Genomic DNA, 22,844 nt, shown 5'->3' on the forward strand with positions numbered 1-22,844 from the left:
GGTATGGCCACGTACGAAGCTGCTTGCTCCCCTCGGGCCCGGTTGGCACCAGAACACCTCTCCGCTATGGCCTCCTTTCTTTCTAACAGTTGTCAGCATCCACGTTCTCTTTTTTTAACTTCAGAGAAGCAGTTAGGTAAACAACATGGTAACAGTTCAAGGGCTATTACATAGCCCTAAAATAGAAACACATTTTTGTCTTTCTTTTTTACTGAATGATGGAGGTGGAAGAATACGGGTTTGTGCCTCTTCTGAAATTGGTGCCATAAATTTACAGAATCCTCTAAGCTGACTTTCTATTAAATATAGGTACATAGAATAATAAGACATTCATATGTCCTTCCACCACCATGCTTCTCCTAGTACTGGACTCCTTATAAACACATTTTTAATCTTTTCTCAATAATCCCTGACATGATTTCAAAAGCCATTTACAAAATGGATGTGTGGCCCCCAGCAATGAACCACCAAATCCCAAACCAGAGATCATGCATAACTATGAACCTCGCGGAGAGTCACTAACAGGATGGCTCTATTGGAAAGTGTAGTTCTGGAGTGGAAAATCAGCAATGGGATTTTCAAAGACTGCAAAGTAATTTTCTATGAAACAAATCTTTCCTACTCAGTGAACAGAGATGGCAGCAAAGCTTTTGGGCAATTTTGTTTTTTGTCTTTAGAAAGTGTTACCCATTTAAAGTGGACAAAACTCTGTTGTGAGAAGCCCAGCCAGAAAGCTGCCAGAGGACCCTGCCTTAAATAGGAAACATCTTTATTTCAAAGATGAAATGAAAAGATCTAATAACCCAGTGTCCTTGAGGTCCTGGTTTCTTCCTCAAGGGCCCAGAGTAGGTGGGCAGGCTGCTCTATTCCGCAAGGATAGTTAAGGACCTAAGGTTTTTCCTCTCACATCTCCGCCATCCCACCAGCCCCTCACACCTTGCGCTTGTCTGAGTCTGGGGTCCTGTGTGCTCCTGCTTGTGGGAAGGAGAAAGACAGAGGAGAGATCGTGGGACATTTGAGGCCCAGGCCTAAAAATGCTGTAAGTCTCTTCTGTTTGCATCCCATGGCTAGAAATTAATCCAGTGGCAAAACCCAGCTGCAAGGGAGGGTGGGGAATTGAGTGTCTGGCTGGGCAGTGCTGGGCCAGCATGGTAACAATTCCACGACTGGAAGAAGGGGAAGAATGGGCCTGAGTGGACACCTGGGTCTCCCAGTCCAGCCCAGACAAGCTGAGCCCAGGCAGGGCCTCGGGAACACACATCTGAGCAGATCTCCTCCGCATGGAGAGGAAGGAAATCTAGAAGGCATTTAGAAGGTTGGACAGACGGGCAGGGGTGATTTTTGGGCTACCTAAAGTGAAAATTAGATCATCAGTCTTCTAAGTGGGCTGTTGCTCCCTCCCTGTGGAAAGTGAACCAACTCAAGCCCCTTCACTTCTCCAGATTCCGTTTGTTTCACCTTTATCCAAAAAGCAGCAGTTAACACAAGCCATGCTCCCCCTCCCTGCAAGGTGGTGAAGGCAGTGAGATCACAAAGCCTACCCTCTGCTTCCCAGTCCAAGGGGTGCCCACTCGAGGAGGCTCCCAGAGGCCACGCATTCAGCCTCCCCAGCAGAGGCGGAAGGAGCACACAGAAATCCGTTATGATTTAAGAAAAATTCCAGGAGGGAGTTTCCAAAAAAAGAGAAATCTTAGTGGACAGCACCCCTCTCCTGCTCTAATACAATATAGAAGAGGAAAGCTAAGGCCAAGGTCAGAAAGCCTGGTTCAAGCACAGATGGAGCACAAACTTGCTAGTTTGTCATCTATAAAACAGGGGCAATCAGCTCCTTCTTATGTTATTTCAAAGATTAAAATGTAAGGTATGCAAGGGTAGCCAAGATCTAATAAGTGCTTACTATGTGCCAGGCACTACTGAAAATGCTTTCAGAGCCTCACTTATTTAATCCTGAGAATAACCTCTGCAGAGGTCCGGACAGAGGACCAACCCAAGGCATGGAGTTCTGTCTCAGGCCACCAAGTTTGAAGAAATGAAGGAGATGAAATTCAAATCCAGGCAACCTATTACAAAGTCTATACATTTCAACATGGCTAAATAGCTGGGTTGGGTATTTAATAAATGTGGATGAGTGACTCTACTGGTAACTCCCACTATTCTTAAAAGATCAATCAGTCTCATTGATCTTCCATCTCAGGAGCAAATGCAAATAAAGTAGTATTACTCAAGTGTGAGTTAATACCAGCATAAATGGTTAACATTTAAGTGGGTTCAATCTACTTTTTTAAACAGTTAAGCAGGATAGTTGATTTTCAAATCCAACAAATCCCCATGTAACAGAGGCACAGTACTGTAAACCACATGGCACAGAATGACCAATGTCTACTGAGACACACCATCATCGCTGATTTCTTGATGGCCCTCCAAATGAAAAGTTCTCATTCTAGTTGTAGAAAACATAAATAAGCCTTTGATTAGACCTCCTCTCCTTTATATATGTTTTTTTTCAGACCATTAGTCCATTACTCTACAGTCTTGACCTTCATGTCCCATCTTACATATAAAGTCCTACAGTCCCAAGAACAGGTAATTTACTCCCTGGATCACACACAGTATTAATTCTTTCCTCTGATCTTTCATGAACTTCGCAGCCTAGTCTGAACTCTGGAATTTGCTTCAAGTGCTCTGGTCTTTCTAGAGAGCAGTAACTAATGGCTTTATAATTTGTTAATCTATTTGTCACATAGCCCTTAATATAGTTTCTTGAGTGTGCTTACAGCCATCGGGTGTGGTTCCCGGTTTAGCTTTATGACAAGCTGTCACGTGTCTCTGAGATAAAAACAGCTAAGCCGGAATTCTGAGACTTAATTCGTGTTCTGAACTAAAAATATAGAACAAATCATCACAAAGCATGCTAAAGAAGGTGTTCTGTATGACATGACATATATGTCTCAATTTACTGCTTGTTTTTTTTGCTTTGCTTCCACATCTCCTTAATCATGTGCTGTAAGTCAAGCCACTCTCTCCTGCGAACAGTGTGCGGTCCCCACATGAAGGTTTAGTTTATGATCGGGGTGGAGGACCCTTTCAGCCATCACCGGTCAGGAAATGTTCTCCCTAGTCCCCAGATTCATCTGCTTCTGTCTGACCAATCACTCCAGTCCGAAATGCTTGGTGTCAGAAAATGGTCCTCAAAAACAAAATCCTAGTACTTTCCCCTTTCTCTGAATTCTCCCTTTGCCTGCTGTTTAGCATACTTGAGGAGTTCTTCCTGGATGGAGTAATATCAGGCTGTAATTCTAAATAAAAGGAGCTGACTTATATTTGGATTCCCTGATGCACCAGGATCACACGAGCATCTACTATCTCATTTTATCTATATGACAAGCCCTGGAAGGTTCATATTATTGGTAATCATTTTACGTAAGATTTTTAAAATTTTTCCTTGTGGTATAATTGGCATACAATAAATTGCACAAAAGTATATAATTTGATAAGTTTGACATATTTATACACCCAATAAATCAAGACCATCAGTATATCCATCACCCCAAAAGTCTCCTCTTGCACCTGGTAATCCCTCCTCCCACCCCTGCCAGGCCTGCTCATCTCCCACTGATCTACTATCTATAACTCTGCATTCAATTTAATTTTCTAGAATTTTATTTAAATGGAAACACATAGCATGTACTCTTTTTTGTCTAGCTTCTTTCATTCATACAATTATTTTGAGATTCATCGATGCTGTAGTGTGTTTCAGCAATTCATTCATTTTTATTGTTGAGTAGTATTCCATTGTATAGATGTACCATCATTTATTGACTCACCTGTAATGGACATTTGAGTTTTTCCAAGTTAGAGGCTACTATTTAAAATGTTCCTGTCTTTTTATGACCATATGCTTCTGTTTCTACAGGGTACATACATAGGAGTGCAATGGCTGGATCATATAGTAGACATATGATGAACATTTTAAGAAACTGACAAAATGCTTTCCAAAGAGGATGTATAATTTTACATTTATAGCAACCATGTATGAGAGTTCCAGTTCCTCCAAATCCTTGTTAACACTTAGAATGGTCAGTTTTTTTATTTTAGACATTTCAATAGGTGCAACTCATTCCTGTTTTATTTTGCATTTTTCTGATGAACAGTGATGTTGAGCATGTTTTCATATACTTATTTGCCATTTGTGTATTCTTTGGTGACACATCTGTTCAAATATTTTGCCCATTTTCTTGAGTTTTGAGAGTTCTTCATATGTCCCTGGGCATATTAAGTGTGAACATAATTGAGAAATATTTTCTTCATGGCTATGGCTTTTTTTTTCATTCTCTTAATGGTGTCTTTGAGAGAGAGAGTGTGTCTTTCTGAGTTGTATCTGAGAAATCTTTACTCAAGATCAGCAATATCTTCTCCTATGTTTAATTGTAGATGTTTTATTATTTTTGGATTGATGTTACATCAGCAATCTATTCTGAGTTAATTTGTTTATGGTACAGGTGGAGATTAAATTTTTCCATACAGATATCCATTTGTTCCATGCCATTTGTTGAAAAGCTACCCTTTCACTGGCAGATCACTCCAGTCCAAAGAGGTGAATTTTGAGAATTCCTTTTGCATCTTTGTCAAAAATTAGTTGTCCCTGCTGGTGAGGATTTGAAGCAACAGGAGTTCTTCAGTTGTGGGAATGTGGGAATGTAAAACTTTGGAGCACAATTTGATAGTTTCTTACAAAACTAAACATACTCCTACTACAGGATCCAGCAATTGTGCTTCTTGGTATTTACCCAAAGGAGTTGAAAATTTCTGTCCATACAAAACTTGCACATGCATGTTTATAGCAGCTTTATTCATAATTGCCAAAATTGGGAATAAATCAAGACGTCATTTAGAAGGTGAATGGACAAGTAAACTGTGGTGTATCAGGTGAGGAAATACTATTCAGTACTAAAAAGAAATAAACTATCAAGCCATAAAAATACATGGAGGAAACTTCTGTGCATATTATTAAGTGAAAGCAGTTAATCTGAAAGGACTACATAGTACATGATTCCAACTATATGGCATTCAGAAAACACAAAATAATGAAGATGATAAAAAGGTAAGTGGTAGCCAGGGGTTTGAGAGGTGGAGGAAAAAAATAAGCAGAGCACAGGGGATTTGAGGGGCAGTGAAAATACTCTGTTTGATACCACATAATGATCATTATGTACCATAATACATGTCATTATACATTTGTCCAAACCACAGTATGTGGTTGTATAAAATGTATACCATAGTAGATGATGATGTAAATTATGGATTTTGGATGATTACGATGTGTCAAAGTACATTCATCAATTGTAAAAATGTATAACTAATAATATCGAAGGCTTTGCTTATGTGTAGGCAGGGGGTATATGAGAAATCTTTGAAACATCCCCTCAATTTTCTGTGAACCTAAAACAGCTCATTAAAAAAATCTTAACTTTTAAAAGGTTTATAAACAAAAAGTAATGAATTTAGCATGTCAGATCTCTTTTTCAGTGATTCTGTTGCAAAATTACATTTTATGGATATTTGTTTTTCAAAATAAAATAGTAATAAATATAAAATTTTTAATTAGGTTTGTAGTATTAATTACTGTAACTTTATGTCTTGAATTCAAAATACTGTCAGTCCTCCAACTTTGTCCCTTTTCAGAGTTGTTTTGGCTACTCCAGATCCTCTGCATTCCCACATAAATTTTAGAATCAGTTTGTTAATTTCTAAAAAAAAAATAATAAGCCTTCAAGATTTTTATTGGGATTGCCTGGGATCAATAGATCAATGTGCAGGAAATTTGCATTTAATAATACCTAAACATGGTATATCTCTCCATTTATTTAGACCCTCTTAAATTTATCTCAGTCATATTTTATGGTTTGCAGCATATTAATCTTCAACATCTTTTTCATATTCTAAATATTTTATCCTGTATGTTATTTTTATTAAAATATTTAGAGATACAGTAGATTACTGTATATTGCTCCTACATCCTTCAGCCTTACTAAACTCATTTTTTAATTCTAGAAGCATTTCTGTAAATAACATCACATTTTCTACATAGATGATCATCTGCAAAAAAAGGAGAGTTTTTATTGTTTAATAATCTGGATGCCTTTTATTTCTTTATCTTGCTTTATTGCATTGGCTAAGATCTAGTTCAATGTTGAATAGAAGTGGTAAGTGTGGACATCCTTGTCTTGTTCCTGAATTTTGAAGTAAACTACTTAGTGCTTCATAAGTATAATGTTCACATTGTTTTTTGTTGTTGAGGAAGCTTCTGTCTCTTCCTAATTTGCTGAGGATTTGATCAGGAATGGTTTTCATTTTTGTCAGATGCTTTTTCTGTGTTTATTGACATGATAATATATTTTCTTTTTTAGCTTGGTAATGAGATGAATTACATTGATTGATTTTTAATTGGTAAATTAACTTTGCATTCTTGGGATAAATCCCACTTGGATGTATTATCCTTTTTATATATTGTTGAATTCAATTTGCTAAACTTATTATTTAGAATTTTTATATCTAGGTTCATGAGAGTTATTGGTCTGTCATTTTCTCTTCATGTAATATCTTTCTTTGAACAAACTCATTAAATGGATTTAAAAATAATTACTTCTCTTCATTTTTCTGAGTTTACCAAAAAATGGTATTTTTTTCTTAAATGTTAAGTACACCTTACCAGTGATGCCTCTGAACCTAGAGTTTTATTACTATGAAGAGTTTTCATTACAAATTTTGTAATTAATATTGATGTTTACAGTTATAGCTGTATCAATTATTAACATTAAAATATTAATAGGGATTTAGGCCTATCAATAAAAATAGGACTACTCATGTCATCTTTTCCTTCTCAAGTCATCTTTGGTAATTGGTAGTTTATGTTTTTCAAGGAATTTATCCATTTAATCTAAATTGTTATTCAACATCAAATATTAGCATCGATTTTTTCTAGTATTCCCTCATTTTATTTTAATATCTGTGGAATCTCTAGTGATATCATCTCTGTTTTGATGTCTGTAAATTTGTTTCCTCTTTCTTTTTTTCTTGATCAGTTTGGCTAAAGGTTTATGAACTTCATTGAACTTGTCAAAGAACCAGTTTTTGGTTTCATTGATTTTTGTCATTGTTTAATATGCTTCCTGTTTCATTAATTTCTGCTCTGATCTTTATATTTCATTTTTTCTGCTTACTTTAGGTTAGTTTTCTCTTCTTTTCTAGTTTCTTAAGATGGAAGTTAAGATTCTGAACAACTTGCTGCAGCTTCTCCATCAGCACTTGCTGTTTCCCCTTACACTTTTATGTTTTGGAGATGACTTCTTTCCTTAAACATCATGAAACAAGCTCTGTTAGATTCAAAGTTTTCTTCTCCAGCTTCCTCACCTCTCTCTGTCTTCACAGAATTAAAGAGAGGTATGGCCTTGCTGTGGGTTAGGCTTTGGCTTGGGGGAATATTGCGGCTGGTCTGATCTTCTATCCAGGCCACTAAAACTTTCTCTATATCAGCAGTGATACTATTTCCCTTTCTTATCATTTGTGTTTACTGGAGAAGCACTTTTGATTTCCTTCAAGAACTTTTTCTTTGCATTCACAGCTTGGCTAACTATTTGGCACAAGAGGCCTAACTTTTTGCATATGTTAGCTTTTGGCATGCCTTCTTCACTGAGCTTAATCATTTCTAACTTTTGATTGAAACAGAGATGTGTGACAATTCCTTTAACTTGAACACTTAGAGGCAATTGTAAGGTTATTAATTGGCCTGATTTCAATATTGCTATGCCTCGGGAAAGAGGAAGGCTTGGGGAGGGAGAGAGATATTGGGTAACAGCTGGTCAGTGGAGTGTTCAGGGCATACAGATTTAGTAAGTTCACCATTTTGTATGAATGTGGTTCATGGCACCCCAAAACAAGTATAATAGTACATCAAAGATCACTGATCACAGATCCCCATAAAAAATATAATAATAAAGCTTGAAATATTGCAAGAGTTAGCAAAATGTGGCACAGATATGACTTCATACCTCAGCATATACTGTTGGAAAAATGGCACTGATAGACTCGGTCAACACAGGGTTGCCACAAACCTTTGATTTACAAAAAGCACGTTATCTGTGAAGAGCAATCAAGCAAAGCACAATAAAACAAGGTATGCCTTTATCTGTGTTTTTATACTTAAAGTGTGTCTCTTATAGGTAGTATATATGTATGGACCTTGCTTTTTTAAATCCAGTCTGACTACCTCTGCCTTGAGGTGTTTAGACCATTTACTTTTAATGTGATTACTAGTACAGTAGTCTCCCTCTTATCCATGATTTTGTTTTCCAGGTTTCAGTTACCTGTTGTCAACTGCTCCAGAAGATGATCCTCTACTATGTTATCAGAAGGTCAGTAGAAGCCTAACAGTGATCACAATGCTTTACAGCAATCACCTTACTGAATCTCTTCATGTAGGCTTTTTATCATCTCACATTATCACAAGGAGAGTGAGTACAGTACAATAAGATACTTTGAGAGAGACCCCATTCACATAACTTCTATTACAGTCTATTATTACAATTGTTCTGTTTTATTATTGTTGTTGTTAATCTCTACTGTGTCTAATTTATAAATTAAACTTTAACATAGGTATGTATATATAGAAAAAACACAGGATATGTAGGGTCCAATATTATCTGCACTTTCAGGCAACCACTGGGAGTCTTAGAATGTATCCCCTGCAGATAAGGGGGAACTTCTGGATGGATAGGCTTAAACCTATTATCTTTTTATAACTCTGTTTTATTATTTTGGTGATTGATTTAGTTTTATACCACACATCTTTAACATATCAGGATATTATATCACTCTATTTATGGCATAAGAAACTTACAATAAAATATTTCCATATCTACCCTTCCAGATTAGGGCTATTGTTATCATACAGTTTACTTTTACATGTGTGATAAATCCCACATGTAATTGGGATTATGTATATTGTTATCATCTGTGTTTAAACAGTCAATTATCTTTTAAAGAGATGTAAAATAAGAAAATGAGTATGTTTACCCATGTAGTTATCATTTCTGGTGCTCTTCATTCATTGATATAGATTTGTATTTCCAGGTAGTATTTTTTTCCTTCTGTCTGAAGGATTTTAACATTGCAACACTATTTGCAATGTTAACATTTCTTACAGTATGGGTCAACTGATAATTAATTCTTTCAGCCTTTGCATGTCAGAAAAAGTCTCCATTCCCCTTAGTTTTTGAAATATATTGTTGCTGGTTATGTAATTCTGACAGACTTGTTTTCTGTACTTTAAAGATCTCCTCTGTCTTCTTACTCACGTTGTTTCAGACAGTAAATCTGCTGTCATCCTGAACTTTGTTCCTTTGTATGTAATATGTGTTGTTTAAATTGGCTGCTTTTAAGATTTTCCCTTCTCCCTGGTTGTCAGCAACTTAATCATGATGTACCTTGGTGTCCTTTTTTTTTTTTTCATGTTTCTTATGCTTTAGGTTCATTGAGCATCTTGGTTCTGCGTGTTTACAGTTTCTATAAAATTTAAAAACTTTCTGGATATTACACATTCAAATTCTTTTTTTTCCTCCTCACTCTCTCCTTTTAAGGACTTCAACTATACACACACACACACACACACACACACACACACACACACACACATATGCTGCTTGACGTTTTCCCACAGCTCATTGGTGCTGTTACTTTTTAATTCCCTTTGCTCTCTCTATTCCATTTTAGATAGTTTCTGTTGCTATAATTTTCAGAGCATGCCAGTTCTCTTTTGCAATGTCTAATCTGCCATCAATCCCATCCCGTGTATTTTTCATCTCATGCACTGTATTTTTCATCTCTAGAAGTCCAGTTTAATTTTTTCGTGTATCTTTCTTGTCTTTTCTAAAACATGGAATATAGTTATAATAACTATTTCAATATATTTTTCTGCTTATTCTAAAATCTTTACCCATTCTGGGACAGGTTGAACTGAATGATATTTTTTTCTAATTATGAGTTGTATTTTCTTGTCTCTTTGAAGTCTGATGACTTTTGACTGGATGCCAAACTGTATTTTATCTTGCTGGGAGCTAGATATTTTGGGTTCCCACAAATTTTATTGAGCATTGTTCTGGAATGAAGTGACGTTTACTTAAAATAGTTTGATTTTAGTAAACATAATGTTCCTATGTAATTGTAGATTAATGATACAAAAAAAAAGTAAATGATGAAATAATAACATGATCAAACAAACAAACAAACAAAATAGTTTGATCCTTTTTGATGTTTCTTTTAAATATGTTAGGTGAGACTGGAATCATGCTTAATCTAGGGAGGCTTCCTTTCCACACTGAGGCAATACCCTCTGTGTATTCTACCCCAAGCTCTGTGAGTCTTGAGGTTTTAGAAAGGGGTCTGGTTGGAAGGAAGAGGCACTATTCATGACCCTAAGCCCCAAGGATTGTCACAGCTCATCCGTTAAGGTGGTTCTTTCTATGTCCTCAGGTAGATTCCTTATACTCACGTACAAATCAGTATACAGCCCCTTTCTAGAGCAGTAACTGATCAAATGTATTTATAAATTGTTCATACATTTGTCACATGCTCCTTAATACAGCTCCTTGAGTATGCTCAGAACCACTAGGTGTGCCTCCCAAATAAGATAGCCTCGTGACAAGCTGTCACATGTCTCTAAGATAAAGAGTCACACAGGAATTTTGAAACTCAACTGCTGCTCTCAACTAAAAATACAGACTAATCATTATAAAATATGCCAAAACGTTATGCTAAATTATATCATATTGAGTTTATGCATGTTTTCTTTTTCAGAGACGTTTTTCAATTCAAAATCAAACCAAGAAGGAATTCCTCTGGGAACAATTTTAAGCACCCAGTTGAATGAGAAACAAAAGAAGATCTCCAAATGGCATCAGTCCATTAACCGTATCCCAGTCCTTTTCTTCAGGGAGAAGTGATACTTTATATTAGGGAAACAAGAAGAAAAGCTTATGACAACTAGTTCATCACACTTTCACGAAGTGTAGGCATAAGCCATGTGGGTCCATATATATTGATATTGCATTGAAACCATATTTTAATAATTCTGTTTCTACTTTTGTAATTTCTGGAATATGATATATGTTAATAACAGCTTGCTTAATAAATTGAGTTTCACTGACAATTTCCCTTCACATTAGTTTTTGGTCAGGTTCTATATCATACATTGGGTATTATACAGACATATTGAAAAATCATGGGTTTTTTTTCTAAGAATAAAACTCAATGGCTGACCATCTTTCAAAGTCTTTTTTAGTCAGCAAATGTGACCGATGACTACAAAAAAAATAGCTTTTATTTACCCAAAGTACAATAATATTATTTCTATTTTACTTTTAGTTTCCCTATAATCTGAGCTTCTGCTATTCGAAAAATATATATGATCCAAGTATCTATAGCAACCAACTAATTAGAACAAAGAACAACTCATTTGAGATGCAGTTCAGCCATCGCAGGGTGCTGCTGCACTTGGGAATGCATTTAGGACTGCATGGAGCACAGAATGGGGCCATGGCTCATGAATATAGGCCTGATTCGGCTAAACCATATTCAGGCAGGTTAATTCACGTACTTCTACAGGAAGCATTGTCAATACAATACAACTCTTCTTCCACTTAATAATCTATATTTTAAAAGGAATAAGTATTTAGCATCTGGAACCAAATGAAAGCTCTAAGGTAGGGTAGTAGAATTTGGCCTTCTTGCAATGGAACTACGCCAGGAGGAGGAGACAGAAAACATGTATGTATAGGCACAACAGAGTGACCACAAATTTGAAGTCGCTTCTTTGAAGCGGATCATCAGAAGAAATAGCCTGATGTCTAATTTTGCACCCACCTAGCAAGAGTCATTCATGACTTGAATCTATCTCTAGATGGCACTTCAGACACTGGATGAATGGCAGCATCACGGAAATGTTCTGCCCTTAGGTTTTATCCAGCAAGGGATAGTCACGATATAGCTCCGGAAGGCTGGAGTATTTCTTTTCTTGTCAATATGCCCTGCTTTGAATAATGCTCTAATTCAGCCCCCATTTCCTTAGCCAAATTCAAAATCATAAAACTCTCCTGGGGAAATTCCAAAGGCTGTCTATCACATGCTATCAGTTCTACCTATTTTGTAACATGTGCCTAAACATGTCTACTCTTTAAGGGTGGGATAGGAAGGGGAAGACCCAAGAAAGTGGGAAGTTAGGGCACCTGTGTGACCAGGAAAGGAGGTCAAAGTCAGCCACAGGAAGCCGGAAGCTGATTCACTACAAATTTGTCTTTCTGGTGAAGACAAACAAAATGATGTTTTATTCCCCTAACCAAGGCGCAGAATTTAATCTCTCTGGTATTAAAGCTATGATTATATGCCCATTTATATTTCAATAACGTGGATTCTATGGGAGATGAGGTATTTTCCAAAACTTCATTAGTCATTTTAGTTTCACTGACTTTCTGGTACCCTTAAAAGACATCACAAGTCCACAAGTGTGGAACTGTAGATTCCAAAATTGTGGAAACTTTTGGAATTCCATTGACTTTTCCTTTGGATTTTCCCAAAGAGAGAAAAAGGCAGCAGCCTCTATCCTACTTATTTCCAAAGAAACTCAGTTACTGCCAAGGAGCTCATCTATGAAAGAACCTGTACCATCAAATTCAAGAACACTTTTTAAAATGCTGTCCTACTTAAAACAACAGGATTTGAATGGGGCTGCATCTGAGTTCTTATATATTATCAAGTGGACAACATAGTTGAAGACATGAAGTTCATGGAAAATTGCCAAATTGCCTTTTAATGTGGGCATCCCAGTTCTGCAGTATCTTAAATGGGTACTGTGTATTTATATTATCATTGACAAAGACCCCCGCCTGGTATTTAAGTAACAAGATCAGAATGTTGTCGCCTGTTCTTTCTCTGTTATATCCTCAGCACCATTGCAGGTCATATGACAGTTGCTTAATACTAATTTATTGAATGAATGAAGTGGGTATTTTAAAAATTGTTATATTTTCGCCCCTTTTATTATCCTATATTTTTACTGTTATTATGTTGGGGACTTTGCCTGAGACATGAGGCCCATGGGAGGGGGGAAACTGAAGTTAGTAATGTTAACAAAAATGAATAGGGCCACCTTTCTCTGGATAGAAACCAAGAGTCACAAAAGAGCACGATATTTCAGGAGGGGTAAACAGCTGGTCTGACTCAGAGACTGGTTCTGACCCTCTCCATGAACCTGGGCCCTCCACAAGGGATAGGGGACCCCCAGCACCAAAGATGGCCAGCCACCCAGCACTTTTTATGTCCTCAGGCTCAGTCACTATCAACCAGGAAACAGAAGTAAAACATAAGATGAACCCAAATTTTCCAAGTACAAAGCACTTCCTTGACACATATAGAATGCTAGGGACTGCAGCCCTCTTTTCGGGCCCTCCTACTCAGTTTTGACCCCAGGCCTTCGTTAGTCCGTATCAGGGGCACTTTACGTTCACAGCTCCTGGAACCCTCCCTGTCACACTTCTCATCACAACATACCAGGGTGCCTGCTTGCTTAAACTCTGCATGTGCCCTCAGGGGCTGTGCCTGCCTCTTTATTGGTGATGCCAGCCCCAGAAAATAGAATGAGGGAACCAGAGAGGGAGGGAGGGAGAGAAAAAATAGAAAGAGAGGGAGAATTTGGTCAGCTATAAAGAGCTATTCAGAGCATCGCTTTCTCCTGAAAGAACAGCTATACATCGGTGATCTTCACAGACTGGGAAAAGCCCACTTTTTACTAGTCAGAACAGAAATCTCACAAAGCTGTCATTTACCAGCCCTCTACATATGCAGATACTAGAAGCCAGAGGCAACAGGCAGGTGGAGCTTACAGAATGTTTCACAACATCCCACAAAACAGTTAGGGAAAAGACTACATGAGTGCTTTTAAAACTAAGTGTCTCCAAGCTGGGCCCCGAACACCACAATATGCTCGCCCTTCCCCTGTGCAAGGAGGGCAGAACTGGTTGCTCAGCTCTGAAGGTCCTTGTTAGGCTTTTTTCTTTTAACTCCTTAGTCCCCAGTATCAAATGTTCCTGGCTAAGTCCACTAATAACCATGGGAATCACAACCGAAACAAAAAACATAATTAAAAGGACCATCAGAAGGGAACAGGGGAAAAGCAAGAGCCAGTCACAAGGGCTACTGAGATACTTGGGATGCCTACAAATTCTTTAAATGAAGTTTAAAATCTTTTTTTCCAAGATAAAAGCTGGAATATGGTTGGAGAATAATAAAAATTCTAAATAAGAATTTTCGCTTTTACCAGTAACCAAAATAGCAAGGAGGCCTTTATTTGGAGTTTTGTTTTACAGGCCTGGTGGCCATCACAATAATTGTCCACACTTAGGGCAAGATGTCATTCAACTGATGACTATGCTGGCATAGAAGCAAGAAGGATGCACATTAATGCTTGTTTTCACTTTATTTCCAAAGAAAATAATAAAAGGGGTTATTTCTTATTTCTGCATGTTTCTCCCTGGTGAAGAAAAGGTTATATCAACAATTGTTCTAGATAATGGATGTTAACTAAACTTATCATGGAAATCATTTCACAATACATGTAAGTAAAATCCTTCTGCTGTGGACCTTCAACGCACACAGTGACAAATGCCAATTATATCTTGATAAAAACGGGGAAAAATTCTTCTGAAGACTTAAGAGAAGGCAGCCATCAAGGCACACTGCAAGCACGAAGCAGAAATCCCACTGAAGAGTTCACACCTCTGTAACCGAACCTGTCACAGCCAGGTGACATGCCTCCAACCTGAATCCCGGAACTTTGGGCTATAAACTGTTTCTTCCTTTAATTTCTCCCCATTCCACTTTTAACAATGAAATACCAATTTTAAAATGTCTATGGACATCCACTGGTATTATACGGCATGTATAACACACATACACACAAGGACACTTCAGAGGTGCTTGGTGGCTAACAAGGCTTTTGAATCCATCTGGCATATTCCCCCACCCCCACCATTTCATTGCTCTTTCGTGCAAATGATGACAAACAGATCTAAATTTGGCACATTTCAAGGTCAAATGATGCAGCAAGCAATAATTTGACCTCAAATGATATGCCTTTGTCCATCCAGCCATCCACGTAAATGTGCACACACACTGCGTTTTGCTTGCTCCAAGTTCTTAAGTCTTTATCCCAGAAGATTACTTGCTTCTTCATCTAATACTTACAGAAAAGAGGAGACATCTGAATATGTTTGTCCATCCCTGCATCCCCCAAGCCCCCTCGCCATCTTCTCAATACACACGCAGAAGCTGTAAGAGCAAGGGCAGCATGTTTTTAAAATTCCATTGGTTCGTGTAGGCACATAATCTGAAGCAGCTCCAAAATGGACATCAAGTAAAAACCAGTTTTCAAAAGTCTGTAATTACATATTAACACAAATTACATAATCTTGTATGTATTTACATACAATTACAGATTATCCAGTAAATAACACAATGTTGTAGTGTCAATGAGATGAAAAAGAATGAAAACACCATGAACTGAAGCCATTCATTTATCTACAAAACAGGACATGGCAGGGACAGATTCCCCACCACTGACCTGGCATGTCCTTCACAGTGCCTGGGGACATTCACATGACAGATGGGAGGGTGGTTCAGTCCATACCCATGAAGTCTTTGACCAAGGTGCAAGTGTTGGCACCAGTAAGATAGTGGTTTGGCTGTTTGAGCATCTGTTTGTGAAAAACTGGAACCACCCATTCCACAGAGGCTCTGGGCTGCCAGCCAACAGGCTTTGGGTCTCTTACTACAAGAACCGACACAAACCCGCGAACTGGGGATGACTCACTCTACTGCCCAACAGGACGATGTCCGCGACAAAACCCTGAGCCATCTTCTCTCCCAGAACACTTATTTACATAAATTGCATAAGTCAATATTTATTTACAGACCATTACAGTTTATGTATTGCCAAAAGCATATAACATTTTGTTTGTCTTTTTTAAAAAGTACCAAAACAAAATAACTCCAAAAGTAGATATTAAAGTAGCATTTCTAGGAATGCACAGAGATTTTAGTCTTTTTCACAAAGTGTTTCTTTCTTTTAGGCTTGATTATCTAGCATCTCATGCTACTTTAAGATTACTTTTGGCTATCTTCTAAAATCAATTTCTTCAGTGCTAAATATTTTACCTACATCCTAAAAACTTGATTCTTCCCTGTGGTCAGATGCGTGATGTTTTTCAGCCAAAAATATGAAACGCCTTTTGGGAAAACTAAAGCCTGAATATGTGCACATTTTAGCAGCAGCAAAAGGTTAAATAATAAATAAGAATACTAATCTTAGAATTAAATGCAGTTTCTATTTAGAAGGTAAAAAAAAAAAGAATAGAAAAGAAATGAACGGGATATTCTGATCTTTATCGTAAATCAACTATTTGACATTGCTTCTGTCCCTCCCCCCAAAATATTTCTTAATTCCAAATGTTAGACTTAGTTTTTCCTTAATGCACATCAGCAGGACGGCTCTGCTATGTATTTCAACTTGCACCATTAGAAGGACCACATGCACTTATGGCAATAAGTCATGTGCTTCTACTTCAAAACAGCTTTAACTCACCAGTGACATACTTCTATTTTTCATAGAGAATGTGCATCAGAGCAAAACAAAGTTGGAATATTAAATTTTAAAATAGTTACATAAATCCCCACACATTTTTTAACTGTCACTTTCAATTTCCCAACATAACTGGCTAGAAGGTGTTATATGTCGTATGAGAATTTGTTATAAATTCCTCTTTCTTATATCTTGCTTTAAGAATTTGGCTCTTTCCTTCTCAGTACATAGTAAGAAATAGTCTCCCTTGCCCAAAAGCAAGTTCCAAAATTATTGCTACTAAAGAAATGTATTCTTTATATATTCTTATGCTTTTTAGCATAAAATGTTATAAAAGCCTTGTAAAAGATATTCTATACAGTAACCTCCCCTCTAAAAAAACTGAGTGCTTGTGAAGACCATTTTTAAAAATAAAACACAGTCAATAAGTATAATACTTTTCCCCTCATTGTCATTATTGATGAAGATTTATTAGTTTTATTTTGCAAGTTTCGCTTGAAGAGTGCTATTACCGTGTGTTATGACAGTTCACAACAAAGGCAATTTTCAATAAAAGATGTTACAATGGCCCCTATGGTACTTGCATCATTTCATTTTTGGTAGCCAAGGGCACAAATAAAAAGTTTATAAGAATGAGCCTGTTCATCTGATTCTTGTCCCTTAAAAAAGAAAAAATCTGTACTACACAGGTTGTGGTTTTTTTTTCCTTTTTGAGAATTCTAAGTCAGTACGGTGTTTGAAGTTAGTCCTGTTGTTCTGGAGGCGGGCTAAAATAAAAGCATAGTTACTGTTCAGCTTTGGTATATTCTGCAATAGATTTAAACAAGTAGGATATATACCAACCCTTGTGTTTTCCAACCATGAAGTTACAATGATGGACTAAGTCACTTAGGAGAGAGGAAATATTACAGACACAGAATAAAAGTTTGAGACCCAGTTTATCTTTAATCCTCTGGGATAAGCTATGAAACAAGCAGTCTGAAGAGTGAATACTCAGTGTCATGAATGATGTGCATAAGTTTACAATAATACGGGCACAAAAGAGATTGTCACCTTTAGTACATTAGGGTCATTAGAATTTCTCCTATCCATACACCATTATATTTACTTGCATGAATTTACCACAGGTTCGTAGCAGACGTTGCCATTTAATGCTTACAGAGCCTAAAGCTTCCAAAATGCCTATCTGGCCTGTACATATTTCATTAAAAATAAACTCTATATAATAAATAAATATATAAAATAAATAAAATGTTGCCTTTGGAATTTCTATAAATAAATTTAACTTTTTTTTTTTTTACTAAGAGGTCTTTGCTTTAAATTCACTAGGCTGACCCCAGTGAGCATTAACTGAAAGAGTCTTTTAAGTAAGACTGCACCCTCCATGCCTTTGAAAACGGAGCGTACCCTTGCGCAGGCCACTAGCCAAAATCCAGATGAGTCGAAGTATGGCAGCTGTGCTGATACAGGATGAAGTACAACTGATGAAATGTGAAAGCGAGTCCAGTTCCCAGCATGCATCGGGCCGCTGTCCTAGCTGCTTCTGCTTCCCTCAGTTCCCTGCTCAGACACACACACCCCCGCTCGCAGTCACCCTCTCCTCTTCTCACAGGAAATCAAGCGAGTGGGCACAGGCTGTCCTCCCAGAGGACAAGCCCTGAAATGCAGAGTAAAACCAGCATGTCTCCCATCCAAGCCTCCACCGTACATTATGCATGCGACAAAGTTTGGCAACAGCGCGGCTGATGTGACGACACAGCGAATCAGTAAGAACCCACTGCATGAAACCTTTATAGTGGTTACTTTTTTAAGGGCTCAAGTGAAGAAATCGTCTTTGTCAACTTTGGCTTAGAATATCCTTATATAGTTCAGGTACTTTGTCGGGGTCCACTGGTCTAGGTAAAAAATGTGTGAATTTCTGGTGCCGTTTAGTCCTCGCTCCTTCTCTCGGGGTCCCGTCTTTATTTAACGCGACATAGTATCGCCTTCCAGTGTCCACGTGTTTATACAGATTCGAAGAATATGTATTATACCAGTTTTCTTCAAACTGTTCTCTGAATACGCATTCTTGGGTTAGCTTTTCCTGTTTGAAAAAAAAGCAAATAAGTATTTCACAAAATTAGCATCTTTTTGCATTTAAAGCAATATTCAATTACTACACACAATATAATTCTGATGAGAAGATGCTGATTTTAATCCATTTTAACCATTTTAACACATTTTGCACAAAAATCCTTAACTCTATAAGTTTAACTATATTCTAATTTTGTATTCATAATGACTACAGCACAAAAGATTCCAAATGTTTTCTAGTTAGACTTTTCCTCAGGCCAGTATTTGAATGAGTCAAACAGGCAAAGGACAACTAATGCAATTTCTTTTTCTCATTTTCACTACAGCAGTTAGGACACTGACCATCCTGGAAGGGACAGCCTTAGCTGAAACCAAACGTTCCCATAACGGCTTCATCTTTACTATAGTTTTTATAAAGCACCTGCTATGTAGACCAACATTAGCAACATTACCAGCAATGTCAGATTTTGTCTTCCCTTCGAAGCAGTAGAGTTTATTTATTACTTTGTAGAAGAGCTTTTCAAGCTTCATTGTACAGAAGAATCACCTGGGATGCTTTTTTTAACATGTGGATTTCCAGTCCTCAATCCTTTGAAAATTCTGATCCAGAAAGTCTGCAAATATTCATTTTTAACAGACCCTGGGCAAATTCTGATGCAGATAACTGATCCACATTTTTAAATATTCTGCTTTCTGTCATGACTGAGTCTTCCTGAGTACAAAGAAGTAAAAACAAATATTCTATCCTTCCTATTACCTTGAGCTTAGATAGATGAACACCTCAACTTAAAAAGCCACATTCACAGGCATATGACTACCGAGAGAAAAAACTGTACTTATTCCCATATTCCCAAAGCAAAAAGGTTCTATATTTTCATGAATGTATTGCAATCTCCCTACATCTGAGCTTGATGACAGGGTGGGCCCCATGTAATCCCACAACCTGGGGCTCATATGCTTCATGTCTCACGGGCAGTCGGTAATGACGGGGAACAAAGTACACTTCACATCCCCAAACAAACACGTGCCTCTGAGCTGGCCCCTGGGGAAGCAAAGCAATGGGATTGAATGGCCTCTTTGCTCTTCTCACCACTAAACTGAAACTTTTAAAATCAGTACCCTCCTCAATGGTAATTTTTAAAAATAAATGCTAAAATGACTTTTTAAAGTATCCCCTTGCTCTTCCCCACCTCTACCTAACATAAGTAATTTAAAAAAATACATGTCCACACACACAGTTAAAACAGCAGAGCAGATAAGATGTTCCTCCATTTCTGTCATTTAGACCCAGAGGATGCACAGGAAGACATCACCAAAATATAGGAGTCCTTTTCACAGGCACACATCTGAGAACACAGTTTAGTACACGGAGTTCATAGCTATCAGCTGAGAAGAATCATCATCCCCAGCTGCTGTGGAGTTAAGTCAGGAAAGCAAATGGAGGGAAAAAGGGAGAGAATTTGACAAAATCAAGCGCACAATGTATGGCCAGCTTCTCTACGCCTCTTGCCTCTTCTTTAGTTAACCAAAGGCTTAAGATCCACAGAGGCGCCTGCACCTCATAGGCACTGTTCCAGGTGATCAAAAAGCACTGAGTGGGTCTGTAACAAAATATTATCTCCTTGGACAAGTTTTGGCTAAGTGAGTTGAAACAAAGGGGAAAGAAAAAAGAAAAAAATGCATCTGGTAAGGAGAAATGATGGGAAAACTGGACTGATGATGCTGGTTTTATAGGGACAAGATGAAATGCAGGGTGCAAGGAGTATCTGTGGCCCCCCCATCAACTGGACAATTCCCATTTGGGGTGCTGGGGGGAGCGCTACCCTGCAGGAGGAGGGGTGTGCACACCCAGAGACGCATTCTTCTGCGGGAACAGCCCCGCATCCCCACTGCGCTGGCAGATGAGGCTGAACGTGATTTCTCTTTCATCTCCATTAAAACTGACAAAATAAAAATAGTGTGTTAGAGACATTAACAGCTATTTTAGTCTTTACTCCCATCTGTATAACAAATATTCTCCTCACAGAGAAGGTTATTCCTGGCAAAGACATCCGGTTTGGGTTTGCTCTGATCAAGTAAATTTTCTAAACAAATTATGTTCTTCTTTTTTTTCTTAATAAAATGGACCAGGACCAAAGTATGGAATTGTATACTGAACCTTTGGTTCTACAAAGGATGTGAAAATTTAATTCAAGTTAAGCCTTCTTTTTCTTGACAAGAAATCACACTACGTGACAGACACTTTGCTTAAAACATAGAACACTTCTTCCTCCTTTCAGAACCATGAGTTATGCACTAATTTCTATTTGCTGCGTATACTTATCATTCCCCTTAGCAGAAAATAACTGGTTTGCACAATGGTGATGAGCCTGCCTTGGAGGCCAGAGACCTCCCCCCTCACTAGCCATAGGGCCTTCCAACTACCGACCTACCACCTGCCCAGCTCAGCCGCCTCAGCTGCCTTTGCGGCACCGTACTAAGTACCTGGAGACAGGGCTAGGACCAATGTGCAGTCAGAGAACAGAGAAAGCCCTCCATATGTGGTGGTAGTTGCTGACAGGTTCACATCAGAACCTCTTAGAGGAATAAACCTTAGGAAACAGCGAGTATGACTTTCCTTGTTACATGGATGATGCCCACATGTGAAAGGACTGCCACAGGTCTGTGCCACAGGATCTTGTAATTACCGGTAAAGAAGCCAGCTGAGCCAGATGCCCCAGGAGGCCTCGCAGGGACCCCGCACTCCCCACACAGCCCCTTCCATCGCTTTCCTTTGCCCTGAGCCGGTGTGACTCCTGCTGACCCTCTCTCCTCGACTGGGGACACTTCTGATGCTGTTCCCGAAGGGCCACCCATTGGGGAGGACCATGCAGGGAAATGCTGGGGTTCACAGACTAAGCCCAGGAATTAAGTGCAGTTACTCTTATTCTAAGACCCATATGTGCTCCCTTTTCTCTTTACCTCAAAATGTAGCTTTTACAAACACTATTCATTTCGCAGAAGGAATGGGTGGACATGAAAAGAAAACAGAGATTACAAACAAAAGTTTCCAGTGGTGAGGATATCATAAGCTAACAGTGGAACACATTTATTTTCAGTATTTAAGAAAAGATTCTCATTTTACATGTTTTGGGGTTTGGTAAGTATATATATATATATATTTTAATTTTTTTTAAAAGGTTGAATAAGCTCAGAAATTGAACTGGCCTTTTCATTGTGCAGTAAACCCTGCTCTATTTCCCTTAGCAGGCTAGTATAGCATTGTTTATACACACATAGTATAACTTTCTAGGCAACCCAGAAAATAAAGTGAATTATTCCACTTAAAACAGTATAGTCTATAGCCAGCATTTTTTGTGGTGGTTAAGAGTTCAATCATCTCATACAGGAAGGGCTAAACAACTTCAGTTCACAAGTTAAATGAGATTGTGTATTTATTACATTGCAAATCTAGTGGTACATTTCAGCTCCTGGAATTATTATACAATTGGTATAATGCCACTCAGATAAGCTTAAGTGCTCTAAAAATTTAAATTATCATGAAAAATTAAAGAACTTAAATTTCTACACAGTCTATATGCTTTTAAATAATTTCTTCCTCTTATTTGGAATATTATATTAAAATAACATGTGACTTCTTGTTTTAAAGAGATAAAGTAGCAAGATTAACAGAATTAATCTCTTCATGATCACACTTCGGTACTTAGTGATAAACTTTTGTTAAGGTGCATATGTTTATGTTATATATTTGTACTCCAAATTGATTTTTCTAAATTAAAGTTAAGTAAATGAATGCAAATTGGGTCAGCAAACATATATTAACCTGTATTCTTATGTATATGTGTGTGTCTATATACATATATATATATATATATATATATATATGCAGAGAAAAAAAATTCTGCCTTCAAATAAACTATACACTTTAGAATTATAGAACTCAGATGTTTTAAAACTCACCACATGTTTCCAATGCAGACAGTTTATAGAGTATTCCACTATAAAGTGATCAATTCTTGTTTTATTGTATTTCCATGTTTTAATTTTTCTTTTTAGATTATTTAACTATAGCTGTTTATGGCATACC

At 37.6% G+C, this 22,844-nt stretch overlaps 1 protein-coding gene across 1 annotated transcript in view; it reads right to left on the reverse strand.

The window, feature by feature from the left end:
• Positions 1–14,566: 14,566 nt before the first annotated feature.
• Positions 14,567–22,844, reverse strand: part of FGF9 (fibroblast growth factor 9) — a 35,783-nt gene continuing 27,505 nt past the window's right edge. The window contains exon 3 of the mRNA XM_017653637.3: positions 14,567–18,767. Coding sequence (XP_017509126.1) covers positions 18,522–18,767 — 246 coding nt within the window. The 3' untranslated portion in view covers positions 14,567–18,521. The remainder of the gene's footprint in view (positions 18,768–22,844) is intronic.

This window comes from Manis javanica, chromosome 1, assembly GCF_040802235.1.
Source record: "Manis javanica isolate MJ-LG chromosome 1, MJ_LKY, whole genome shotgun sequence".
In the NCBI taxonomy this organism is placed as follows: domain Eukaryota; kingdom Metazoa; phylum Chordata; class Mammalia; order Pholidota; family Manidae; genus Manis; species Manis javanica.